This window comes from Rutidosis leptorrhynchoides, chromosome 6 (assembly GCF_046630445.1).
Source record: "Rutidosis leptorrhynchoides isolate AG116_Rl617_1_P2 chromosome 6, CSIRO_AGI_Rlap_v1, whole genome shotgun sequence".
Classification (NCBI taxonomy): domain Eukaryota; kingdom Viridiplantae; phylum Streptophyta; class Magnoliopsida; order Asterales; family Asteraceae; genus Rutidosis; species Rutidosis leptorrhynchoides.
Window position 1 is genome coordinate 340,137,911 of NC_092338.1, and position 12,753 is coordinate 340,150,663.

At 35.8% G+C, this 12,753-nt stretch overlaps 1 protein-coding gene across 1 annotated transcript; it reads left to right on the forward strand.

Annotated features, from left to right (window-relative positions):
* Positions 1–4,709: 4,709 nt before the first annotated feature.
* LOC139852931 (protein NDH-DEPENDENT CYCLIC ELECTRON FLOW 5) lies at positions 4,710–7,550 on the forward strand. Its single transcript, XM_071842275.1, has 3 exons — positions 4,710–5,594; positions 6,635–7,114; positions 7,258–7,550. The coding sequence occupies exons 1-3, from the start codon at positions 5,034–5,036 to the stop codon at positions 7,450–7,452; spliced, it is 1,236 nt and encodes a 411-aa protein (XP_071698376.1). The 5' UTR covers positions 4,710–5,033; the 3' UTR covers positions 7,453–7,550.
* Positions 7,551–12,753: the final 5,203 nt, after the last annotated feature.

Here is a 12,753-nt window from a genome sequence, read left to right on the forward strand (position 1 = left end):
CAAAAACTACTGCTCCAAGTTCCAAATCGTGCGTCGTATAGTTCTTTTCATGAATTTTTAGTTGTCGTGAGGCATATGCGATAACTTTTGTGCGTTGCATTAATACACATCCTAAACCTTGGCGAGAAGCGTCACAATAGATCACGAAATCATCATTTCCTTCTGGTAATGACAAAATGGGTGCAGACGTTAACTTCTTCTTTAATAACTGGAATGAGGATTCCTGTTCCGTGGACCAATCATACTTCTTTCCCTTTTGAGTCAATGCAGTTAAGGGTTTGGCGATTCTAGATAAATCTTGAATGAATCTTCGGTAGTAACCAGCAAGACCTAAGAATTGGTGGATTTGTGTTGGAGTCTTCGGTGTTTCCCATTTACTAATGGCTTCGATCTTGGCAGTGTCAACTTTAATTCCATGTTTACTGACAACATGGCCCAAAAATTGTACTTCTTGTAACCAGAAATCACACTTCGAAAATTTTGCGTACAATTCTTCTTTCTTGAGTATCTCTAGTACCAGTCTTAAGTGTTGCTCATGTTCTTCCTTGTTCTTCGAGTAAATCAATATGTCGTCGATAAAAACAATGACAAATTTGTCTAAATACGGTCTACAGATGCGATTCATTAGATCCATAAATACTGCTGGAGCATTAGTCAATCCAAAAGGCATGACTAAAAATTCATAGTGACCGTTACGGGTTCTGAACGCGGTTTTAGGAACATCTTCTTCCTTCACTCTCAGTCGATGATATCCGGAGCGTAGATCAATCTTAGAATAAACACTTGATCCTTGCAATTGATCAAACAAATCATCAATCCTCGGTAATGGGTATCGATTCTTGATCGTTAATTTGTTTAATTCTCGGTAATCTATGCACATTCTCATAGATCCATCCTTCTTCTTGACGAACAGAATAGGAGCACTCTAAGGTGAAAAACTGGGACGAATAAATCCACGGTCTGATAATTCTTGCAACTGGTCTTGTAATGCTTGCATTTCTGAAGGTGCAAGTCTATATGGGGATCGGGCTACAGGTGCGGCTCCTGGTACGAGATCAATCTGGAATTCTACACATCTGTGTGGAGGTAGCCCCGGTAATTCTTCTGGAAATACTCCGGGATATTCTCTTACAATCGGCATGTCATCAATGCTTCTTTCTTCAGTATCGATCTTCTTTACATGTGCGAGAATAGCATAACAACCTTTTCTTATAAGTTTCTGGGCCTTCATACAGCTGATAAGGTTTAGCTTCGAGTTGCTCTTCTCCCCATAAATCATTAACGACGTTTCATCCTTATGAGGGATGAGGATTGATTTCTCAGCGCAAACAACTTCCGCTCTTGTTTTGGACATCCAGTCCATGCCAACGATTACGTCAAAACTTCCTAATTCTACGGGTATCAAATCGATTTTGAAGGTTTCACCAGCGAGATTTATTTCGCAACCATGGCAAATTTTATCGGCTTTTATCAGTTTACCATTAGCTAATTCAATAGTATATTTATCGTCTAGAGGCAATGATGCACATTTTAGTTTAGAACTAAAGTCTTTACACATATAACTTCTATCAGCACCCGTATCAAACATAATAGAAGCTAGTTGATTATTAACCGTAAACGTACCCGTGACAAGATTAGGATCCTTACGTGCTTCACTGGTACTAACATTAAATGCCCTCCCACGTGTGAGTTCTTTGTTCTTCTCCTTATCAGGGCATTGATTTATAAAGTGACCAGACTTCCCGCATCCAAAACATTTCTTGACATCGGTCGGTTTTGTCTTTACTTCATAAACAATGGCATAACAATCTTTCGCCACATGTCCTTTCTTGTTGCACTTATCACAGACCACTTGGCAATAACCTGCATGATGTGTGTAACATCTTTTGCAGAACGGATGGGGTCCCTTATAGTTTGGACTTGCAGTTGCCCCATCTTGTTTACCTTTAAAAGTTTCTTGTTTCTTCAGGTGAGTACTTTTGCCCTTATAGTCTTCCCATTTCCTCTTTCCTTCAGTTGTCTTGACTTCGGCAATTGGTGCCTTAATCGAACTCTCTGTGATCTGGTCCATGAGTTGGTGTGCCATTGTCATGGCTTCCTGCATCGTATTTGGACGATGTAACATTTTCTTTGATATTGATCGATAAACCGTCAATATACATTTCTATCTTTCGTTTCTCGTTTGGCACCAATTCGGGACACAATAAGGCTAGTTCCATGAAACGCTTTTCATAGTTATTGAGATTCGCGCCGAAAACCTTCAGATTACGTAACTCAGATTCCATTTTTTTGATCTCGTTTCGAGGACAGTACTCCTCGATTAGCATCTTTTTCAGTTCTTCTCAAGAGATATCATATGCCGTATCTACTCCTTCTGCTTTAGCATAATTGTTCCACCAAGTAAGTGCACCGTCTTGCAACGTGCACGAAGCATACTTTGACTTGTCTCCGTCCGCACAATTACTGATTTTGAAAACGGACTCCATCTTTTCAAACCATCGGGTTAGACCGAATGGTCCCTCGGTTCCACTAAACGTCTGTGGTTTGCATCCTTGAAAAGTTTTGTATGAGCATCCGTTTCGTGAGTTTGTGTTTACGGCTGCTGCTTTGGCTGCTGCTTCTGTTGTTGCTTTTGCTGCCTCAGCTGCAGCAATTCTTTCCTTCACACGTTTCTCGACTAGTTCCTCAAACTCAGCATCCGACATTTGAGACATGTTTCTTCAATAAATACAACAGAGATAATTTAATCATATAGAATATTATAGGTAAAATGAGTTGTCAATAGTTAATCGTAGCATATTAATAATATGAACCAATTATTATAAAAGCCTTTTCTTCTTATTAGAATTTTATAATTATTTCTAGGGTATTACCTACCCGTTAAGTTCATACATAATAGCTAGTATAAGGAATTAACTACTAAAATCCTAATAATATTCCACTATGAAAAATTATATCGAGCTACTACGTTATTATGTAATAATAATAATGATGATAATAATAATAATAATAATAATAAGTAGTAATAATACAAATAATCATTCCATGCATTTATTATTAATAAACCAAAATAATACAATACCATACAATACTGATATTTTACATATGCTTATTTTACATAACAAGATAGAGTAGCACACATAAGCAATAGAATAGCGTATGGAAGATATATGGTTGCGAGGTCGTTTATTCAGAACTATCAGAAACTTCTTCCCATTTGGTTCTCTCTGCCAATTGTTTGTGTGTGCATGGTCCGACAGACATTCTAGCAGTGTATTTAATTTTTGGTTGGGGTTTTGAGGTACCCGTTGCCTCAGTGGGTTTAATACAATAAGGGTGGTTACGGATCGAATGGTCCTGTTCCTTTTTAATAATTAAGGACTTTTTATTATTGTGGTTGTTTTTATTATCTATAGCAAGTTGGAATTTTTCCTTAGTGACTTCTTTTATTTCATTAGCGAAGAATTTTTCCTTAGTGACTTCTTTTATTTCATTAGCGAAATCCTCTTCCTCACTGATCTATTCTGATAACGAACTGTCTGAGTCATGTGTAGGAGAATATGATGACGAACTGTCTGAATCATGTGTACGAGAATATGTACCAGTGGTCATGAACCGAAATCTGCCAGGCGTAATCGGCACAACCCGCCCGTCGGCGGTGTATCTGGCCCAATGTCCATGTTCGTTTAGAAATGGACGATCCTCGTTTACTTCAGGGATCATGGGTCCCTGTAGCAAAGTCGTTTTTCACTGTAGCACTGTAGCAAAGTCCGTTTCATTGTAGCAAATAGTATTTTACTGTAGCAAAGTCGTTTTTACTGTAGGAAAGTCGTTTTCTTATAATATATATATATATATATATATATATATATATATATATATATATATATATATATATATATATATATATATATATATATATATATATATATATATACATATACATACATATAATTGTTCATGAATCGTCGAGAGTAGTCAAAGGTAATTGAATATATGAAACAGTTCTAAAATTTTGAGACTCAATCTAACAGACTTTGTTTAACGTGTCAAAATAATAAATCATATAGAAAATTGGTTTAAATAAGTCGAAATTTTTCGGGTCATCACACTATCAGAAAACAGAAATTCCCTAGTACTGTTATAACAATAGTTAGACCATATATATACTTTTATATAAGCTCGACCTGACTTATAATGGTTGCTACTACTTGCTAGCCATAGTTATAGGAAGCGGGAATCCAACTATTGCAATTGGATCATATGGCGCCTGATTAGACCATTCACATCGGGTAGCGGTTGAGGCCGATGTTGCCCTGCCGTAGCTTTGGAGCCGATGCTATGGGGCGCGGTTTAGCCCGCCGTTAATCCACCGTGGTGCAAATTGCATAATAAACTTCATTGCTCACTGCGTAACCGGATGCACTTGGTGGAAAAAGTTAATAATAATAATAATAATAATAATAATAATAATAATAATAATAATAATAATTAATTTTGGAAGTGAGGTCAATTTGGTTAGTGTGATAGATGTTAGTGAATGTGTTTGGGAATGTGGTTGAACTGAACAAAAGAAATGAGAAGATAAAGTGACTAAAAAGACATTTTTGTCATAAAAGAAGAATACTGGTGTCTCTTATGTTCTAAAAACTTTATAAGTAATGTGGTTTATTCAAATTCAAATTGATAAGTAATATGCAGCTAATATATGAGCTCACAGATGCAGTGACAGTGAGCCACACATGAGAAGTAGTAACAGAGTATTGTTTTATTTATTTTATTAACAATGACAACTTAAGTAGTTATAACATTTTAATGATTTTATCAATCAACTATACTGTACACTCCTATTCCTTCCCTTCAAACCCAACCAAAACCCTAACGTTAATTTTGAGCTATTCCTAGATTGATTTTACTTGTTGGGAATTTTATGATAGGCAATATTTAATTAATTATTCCAACCATATAAATAACGTTACCATAGAAGAATAACCAGCTAGTACTCGGAAGAAAATTAGAAAGAAAAAAAAAAAATGGATATGGTTTCTACTTCAATTTCCTCATCAAACTCAATCCATCTTCTCCGTCCTTCAACAAGCCCCAACCTAATAACCAAACACTCCTATTCCTTCCCTTCAAACCCAACCAAAACCCTCTCTACTTTCATCCCCAATACCAAACACTCCCACTTACCACCAAAAGCCTCATCACTTCCATACCCAAACCCAAACCTGAGCCAACCGATTAACGTCAATTACCTCCAAACAGAATTTAATGGCCATGGGGTATCATTCACATCTTTGGGTGAAAGCTGTGTTGTTAGAATGTCTTTAAACAATGGAAGTGTAGCCACTCTCATGTTACCAAGTGGACTGGTGACGTCATACAAGGCGCCGATGTGGCATGGTGGGTTACTTGAGTTGTTGCACACGTCAGTTTCTGAAGGAGAGGATGGTGGTGGTGCGGTGATACGTGGCGGTGTTTCATTGGCTTTTAGATTTGAATGTGGTGATGATGATAATGAAAGAATTGAGTGGTCTCCTAGTGTTTGGAATCTTAGAAATGTTGGAGGAAGTCCTGATACGTCTATTCAGGTAATTGCATGCTTTATATGCTTGTACAGTACAACTCTATTCTTTTTTACAGTAATGATTTGTATAGTATACATAATACATGTTGTTTGACAAATTATGATTTTTGAGGTTTAGTACTGGCATATATGAAATTGGCCCAAATTAGACCTCTAAATGTGCCGAACTATTCAAGATCGACTCGTTAAAAACTCGACTTGAGCTGAACCTAACGAGCTCGAATTCGAACTTGAACTTATTTTGAAGCTCGTTTAACTAAAGAGCCCGAGCTCAAGCTTCATATCTCGAGCTCGCGAGCCTAAACGAGTTTTTCATCTATATACATTAAAACATTATTTTTTATAATAATATGATATTATGAGTTTAAAATAATTATATATTAATAATAAATAATATTTAAAATAATAATATTAGATACTCCCTCCGTCCCATATTAATACTCCACAGACAAAAAACATATAATTTAAGGAAATGTTATAAAAGTACTGTACTTTTTGTTATTTTCCAGTTTTACCTTTATTTTTTCACTTTTTTCATGCTATCCACATATATTAAGGGCATAATAGAACTTTAACTTATTATTCTTATGTATATATAGAAGTGGACTATTAATTTGGGACAACTCAAAATGGAATAGTGAAATATCAATATGAGACGAATGGAGTATTAAATATAATTATAAGTGGAAAAAAATTACATAAACAAAAAATATTAAATGGAGTGAAAATGTATGATATAAAAACTAAGTTTATATACTCCGTAATTAATGAGTCGAGCTTGAGCTTGTAAAATATCAAACGATCCGAGCTCGAGCTTAAGATATTAGGCTCGAATCGAGCCGAGCTCGAGCCCGAGCTCTTTGAAATTTAAACGAGCAGAGCTCGAGTCATCTCCTTTACAACCCTAGCCCAAATTGATAACAAATTTCATAGCCCTAAATGGGATTGAATGTGGTGATGATGATAATGGAAGGATTGAGTCTATTCACATATTTTCATTTAGAATTGTTAAAAATTGTCAACTAAATGGGTTATATATTTCAGTTAGAATTGATTAGTACCAACTCAGAAAACAAAATTGAAATCAAGCACATTGTGACTCTACAACAAGACGCTATAGTTTCAGAGATTGTGATCAATAATTTAAGATCTTCATCTCTTCGGCTAATGGGCTCGATCATCGGTCACTTAGCTGTAAGCACCCCAGAAGCAACATATGCTGTTGGGCTCGAGAGCTCAAATTATTTTGTTAAGCCGCCAGTTTTTTCAAACTTCAGTATTGTTCCTCCTGATTTCAACACCAATTCAGATTCAAGTAACTTATGGGATCAAAAGGGCTTCAAGAAATTGCTATCGGGCTGGGGACTGGGAAGCCCGAATGATGGTTCGAATGATCAAACTGCGAAAAACGAGCAAGTAAACGAAGATCTTGAAGGTGAAGAAGACGATAACTACAAACATTTAACAGAGAAAATGAGCATGATATACACTAGTGCTCCTAGGAATTTCACCATTATGGATCGGGTATGCATTAAATTTTGTCGAATTAACTATGCTTCATGAGTTGTACATCTTGCATAAACTGCTGTACTTACGGATAACATTTACGGAAAGTGCATATCTTGTAATAATGAAACTAGTACTGATATGATTTTGTGTTTTTACAGGGTAAACGAAACTCGGTTGTAGTGGGTAGAGAAGGCTTTAACGAGTTGTACATTTTTAGTCCGGGCTCGAGTCATAAACCATACAGCAAGTACTCTTATTTATGCATTGGTCAAGCAGCATTGCTTAAACCAGTAACCATACTGCCTGAATCTGAATGGAGAGGTGTACAACAGTTGCACAACCCAAATCTTTAAGCGTATCACGTATGTACATTTAATTTCATCTTGTATATCAAAAATCAGGTGACCATCTATAACATATATCAAATAGTTCAATTATAATAGTTTGACTTTGTGATTGTGGTTTCAAACTTGCATTTTAACTCTTAAAAAGTTTCTTGTTAGTTTGATTGGCTAAAACTCTTGTCATGAAAGGTACTATTTACAGAAAGCAGTACTAAGCAACTGTTTTCTCCGATTATTTCGATTGCCCATATCCTTTCAGTTCGATATTTGTATGACGACATGTAAAGTTTGTATGACGAAATGTCAAGTGGGCGTTATGTTAGTTTATCAAAAGATGGCATTGATACGCCGGATAAGATAAACGGGGATTATATAAATTACATATGCCCCAAGATGCTGACAAATGACAATCAACCAACTGAGAGATTAACCACTTGGGCATAGCCCAGTAGCCATCGAGTTCCCTGTGAAGCAGTAGACGTAAGTTCGAATCTTGGTAAAGCCCAAGATCGAATTAAAATGGGCTCTTGACCGGAGGAGGTGCCAATTTGCGCAATTCACTGGTTACGGGTCTCGTCGCTCAGGGGCTCATCACCCAAGCGGTGGCGAGTTTAGTGTTGGGGGTGTGGAGTCCTAGAGCCCACTAATGTTAAAAAGAAATATAAAATGTATTCTTCAAATTGCATGGGACACCACTAAATTTAACTATACGACTTCATATAGTTTTAAAAACTATGATTTTTTAGAGATAAATAACTACTAAAGTACCTTTTAAATATAATTAGTTTTGAAAAAAAAAAAGGGACCCTATTAGGTTTTCATTCTGAATTCGCCACTGCACCTAGGGATTTTACTCGCTAGTGAGAACTCAATGTGATTGACACTGGGAAGGTAAAAACCAGTTGAGAGATTAGTTGCTACAAAAGCTGAAGAACAATGCTGGTACCCAGATAGACTCTGGTCTCAGACAGAATTGAGGTTTTTATTCCTCGCCAAGGCTTTCACAGCATCAGCCTTAACGGATTCGGGGAAGCATATCACTCTAATACGAATCGGAAGAATCACTATCGGGTTTGGGGTTGGGGTGGTGTTGGGGTGCTTCAGAAGTGTTACACGAGCACATCTAATGGATAAGGTGATCGATTTGGAGGTTACCTATCTACAAATGGGTAGGTCTTAAGGGTCGTTCTTTGCCATGTCGGCTTTGTTAGACTATGTCATTAGCCCATGTACTCCTCCTTGTTTGGGCTTAGCCCATATTGCTATCATAGGGTTGTATGCTTATATATTGTCATTTATCTAGTACGTAAGACATGATTGAAAAGCAGAGGCATATCGATTTGTAACATGGTATCAGACGCCTAGTATCATAACCCTAACCCTAACACAGCCGTATGTCATCCTAAGCTACACACCGACCTCTTGTTTTCATAATGTTTCTGTGCAAAATTCACACCAAATCTCGAGTTCCTATTAGTTTTAATCAACGTCTTTCACACCAAAGTTACGTTCAAATATCTCAATTCTCAAAACAACTTCATAAATCAACACCTATATCTTTCACTCAACAATGGCCGATGTATCCAAACACGATAATGGTACACAAAATAACCCACAGGTTTGCCGTGATTTCTCCCGTGGTCATTGCAAATTTGCCGATCGTTGCCGTTACTTTCACCAACAATCTCAGTCGGCTAGGCTTATGCGACCTACAAGAAAACATGGTTTAAAGCGTAACAATCGGGTTTCTTCATCTCAAAGTTATCTTATTGGAATTATTCAAGAGCAACAGAGACAATTGGATTATTTAATGATGGCACATTCGCAATCTCAAAGGAATCAACCGACATTCTATAATAACACTTCTACAGGTGGCATGAATTTTATTAACTCTCAAGCACGTGTCCTCCAGTAAGCAAAATCCTTTTCTTAACACTTGGTCAAATCTTCTTAATTATCTTGGGCGACAATATTATCAAAACAGTGGACTTATTGCATATGTTGGGCCACAACCTCATCTAGCCAGTGGACAGATTGCCACTATTGGGTCACAACAGGCCTGCTTCACTCAGCAACCCAACGCTGTCACTAGAAATGGTCAGGAAACACAACATAATTTCGAGAACGGTGAGAGTTGGAACATGGATACAGGTGCTTCGTCTCATTTATCTTCTTCTATTAATAATCTAAGTAAAGTTTTTAATTCTTGCATTTATCTGTCTGTAGCTGTGGGTGACGGGACATCTATTCCCGTCACAAACAGTGGTCATAGCATTTTGCCATCCATTCATCGACCGCTACATCTTCATAATGTTCTTGTCACTTCAAATTTTTTAAAGAATCAAATATCAGTACGTCAATTTACTCGTGACAATAAAGTCTCAGTAGAATTTGACGAATTTGGTTTTTCTATTAAAGACTATATGAACCGTCAACTCCTCCTCCGTTGTGACAGCACGGGGGACTTGTATCCAGTCACAAATTCTATCTCGAGGCCGATCCATCTATAACCCCCCGTCAAAAATCCCTTTAACGGAATGTTAACGATGATCCCAGTGCTTGGCTTGACTTCTATGTAACCGCAATATTCTACAGCGGAAGCAATTAATACCTGAGAATAAAACTCGCAAAACGGGTCAACAAATAATGTTGGTGAATCTACATGTTTAAAGTTAAGTAACAGTATCTGAAAAACAGTTATCAGAAAAATAGTTCAGTTTCCTTGAACACGAGATTTTACAAGTACAATACCAAGTCGTAAAAATGTTTGCATAATATGAGCACCTGAATACTAGCAATGACCCGAGTATAGAAGCCACTATACCCGCCTTTACATCCTAAAATGTTATACACTTGTTCGAGTGTATCTAATGTTCAAAATAAATGCACCACATTTATTATAGCGGGTGAGGTTGTCAACCTGACGGATCCGTCCATCTAAATTGTGCTTACACCGATGGTATTAAAAGTATTCAAGCTAGAGGCTTTTTTAACAAACTCAATATGCATATATAGTACTCGTGTCAATACAAAAGCATTTGATAAAGTAAGTATAACAGCGTGTATTCTCATCCCTGAAAACATGTAAAAAGTGGGACTGTAGACTCACCTTTGAATAAGCTTGGATGACAGATAAAACTTGTACGGTTTACAGCTGAATAATGCAACCTAAGTATACGTATTTAGGTTGGTCAATATATGTATCTTAAATCAGGGTGGTTTTATAGTATAAGTTGTCTTATTGCTCGACTCGACGCGTTTTCAAGTAAAAGTCAACTATATCATGCAAGTCAAACAAAGTCAACCGAAGTCAAACCGAAGTCAAACCGAAAGTCAAACTTGGTCAAAGTAGTCAACTAAAGTCAACATCAATAGGTTCATGTCAAATGTTGGTCAACATGTCAAACCTAAGTCAAACAATACGTTTCAGGTCATGAATGATCATTTTCACAATTTCAGTTTATCGTTGTGCACAAAGTTCATGAACACGTAGCATACTTAGCACAATATCTCATAGTAAAAAAATTTACGTAAACATGGCAAACTCCAGATCATAAATATACTTAAAATAGATTCCAAAAAGTCCAGCCAGTGACTCATACGATAATTAAAAGTCAGGAATCAGAAGGGGTACATTTGGGGTTTGCCCAGTCAGTTTCTGACCGCGCACTGATTTCGTTTTGCCTATAACCGGAGTTAGGGACATGAAATTGATACAAGACCAGTGGCCATATTTTAAAGACAAGTCAAAGTAACACATATAAAAAATCTAGCAAATTTTGTTTAGCCAATTTGTACAGTTTATTCATGAAAGTTGAATGTTCAGTTTTTCAGCTCAAATCAGAATCCACATAAAGTACGGCTCTATTATGCCCAATGCATAAGGTTTCAGAGATTGACATAAACTATCAATAAGTCACATATCATGTTAAAATTCATATTCCAGAAGCTTACATGCTCCTTCATTAAACACAATCCACAGAGTATAAAACAGAGAGCAATTTACAGATTCGATTCTAATTTAGCTAGTCACATTCGCACGCGATTATCCAAAGATCTAGATACAATTAGCCTATGATATCTACATGAAAGGTGAAGTACTTTTTGTGTACATTTCAAATATGCAAAGCTTTAATCACAGAAGTGTAGTGACCCGAACTTTTTCCATGTTTATATATATTAAATGAAATTGATATTTACATGATTAAGTGTTTCCAACATGTTAAGCAATCAAACTTGTTAAGACTTGATTAATTGAAATAGGTTTCATATAGACGATTGACCACCCAAGTTGACCGGTGATTCACGAACGTTAAAACTTGTAAAAACTATATGATGACATATATATGATTATATATATAGTTAACATGATATTATGATAAGTATGTATCTCATTAGGTATTTTAACAATGAGTTATATACATAAAATTGAGTTTATTGAATTAAGAAACTCGAAACGATATATATAACGATTATCGTTATAACAACGTCTTACTAAATACATATGAATCATATTAAGATATTAATACACTATGTTTAATCATGATAAATGATAAGTAAACATGTCATTAAGTGTATTAACAATGAACCACATATGTAAAAACAAGACTACTAACTTAATGATTTCGAAACGAGACATATATGTAACGATTATCGTTGTAACAACATTTAACTGTATATATATCATACTAAGATATATTAATATATCATAATATCATGATAATGTAATAATTTAATATCTCATTAGATATAATAAACATTGGGTTAACAACATTTAACATGATCGTTAACTTAAAGGTTTCAAATCAACATTTACATGTAACTAACGATGACTTAACGACTCAGTTAAAATGTATATACATGTAGTGTTTTAATATGTATTCATACACTTTTCAAAGACTTCAAGACACTTATCAAAATACTTCTACTTAACAAAAATGCTTACAATTACAACCTCGTTCAGTTTCATCAACAATTCTACTCGTATGCACCCGTATTCGTACTCATACAATACACAGCTTTTAGATGTATGTAATATTGGTATATACACTCCAATTATCAGCTCTTAGCAGCCCATGTGAGTCACCTAACACATGTGGGAACCATCATTTGGCAACTAGCATGAAATATCTCATAAAATTACAAAAATATTAGTAATCATTCATGACTTATTTACATAAAAACAAAATTACATATCCTTTATCTAATCCATATACCAACGACCAAAAACACCTACAAACACTTTCATTCTTCAATTTTATTCATCTAATTGATCTCTCTCAAGTTCCATCTTCAATTTCTAAGTGTTCT

What these genes read in the sequence shown, in the direction of transcription:
- LOC139852931 (XM_071842275.1), top strand. Translation starts at nt 5,034, where the DNA reads ATGGATATGGTTTCTACTTCAATTTCCTCATCAAACTCAATCCATCTT. An exon ending in GTCCTGATACGTCTATTCAG is followed by an intron (nt 5,595 to 6,634) that starts GTAATTGCATGC and finishes TATATATTTCAG; the next exon opens with TTAGAATTGATTAGTACCAA. An exon ending in ATTTCACCATTATGGATCGG is followed by an intron (nt 7,115 to 7,257) that starts GTATGCATTAAA and finishes GTGTTTTTACAG; the next exon opens with GGTAAACGAAACTCGGTTGT.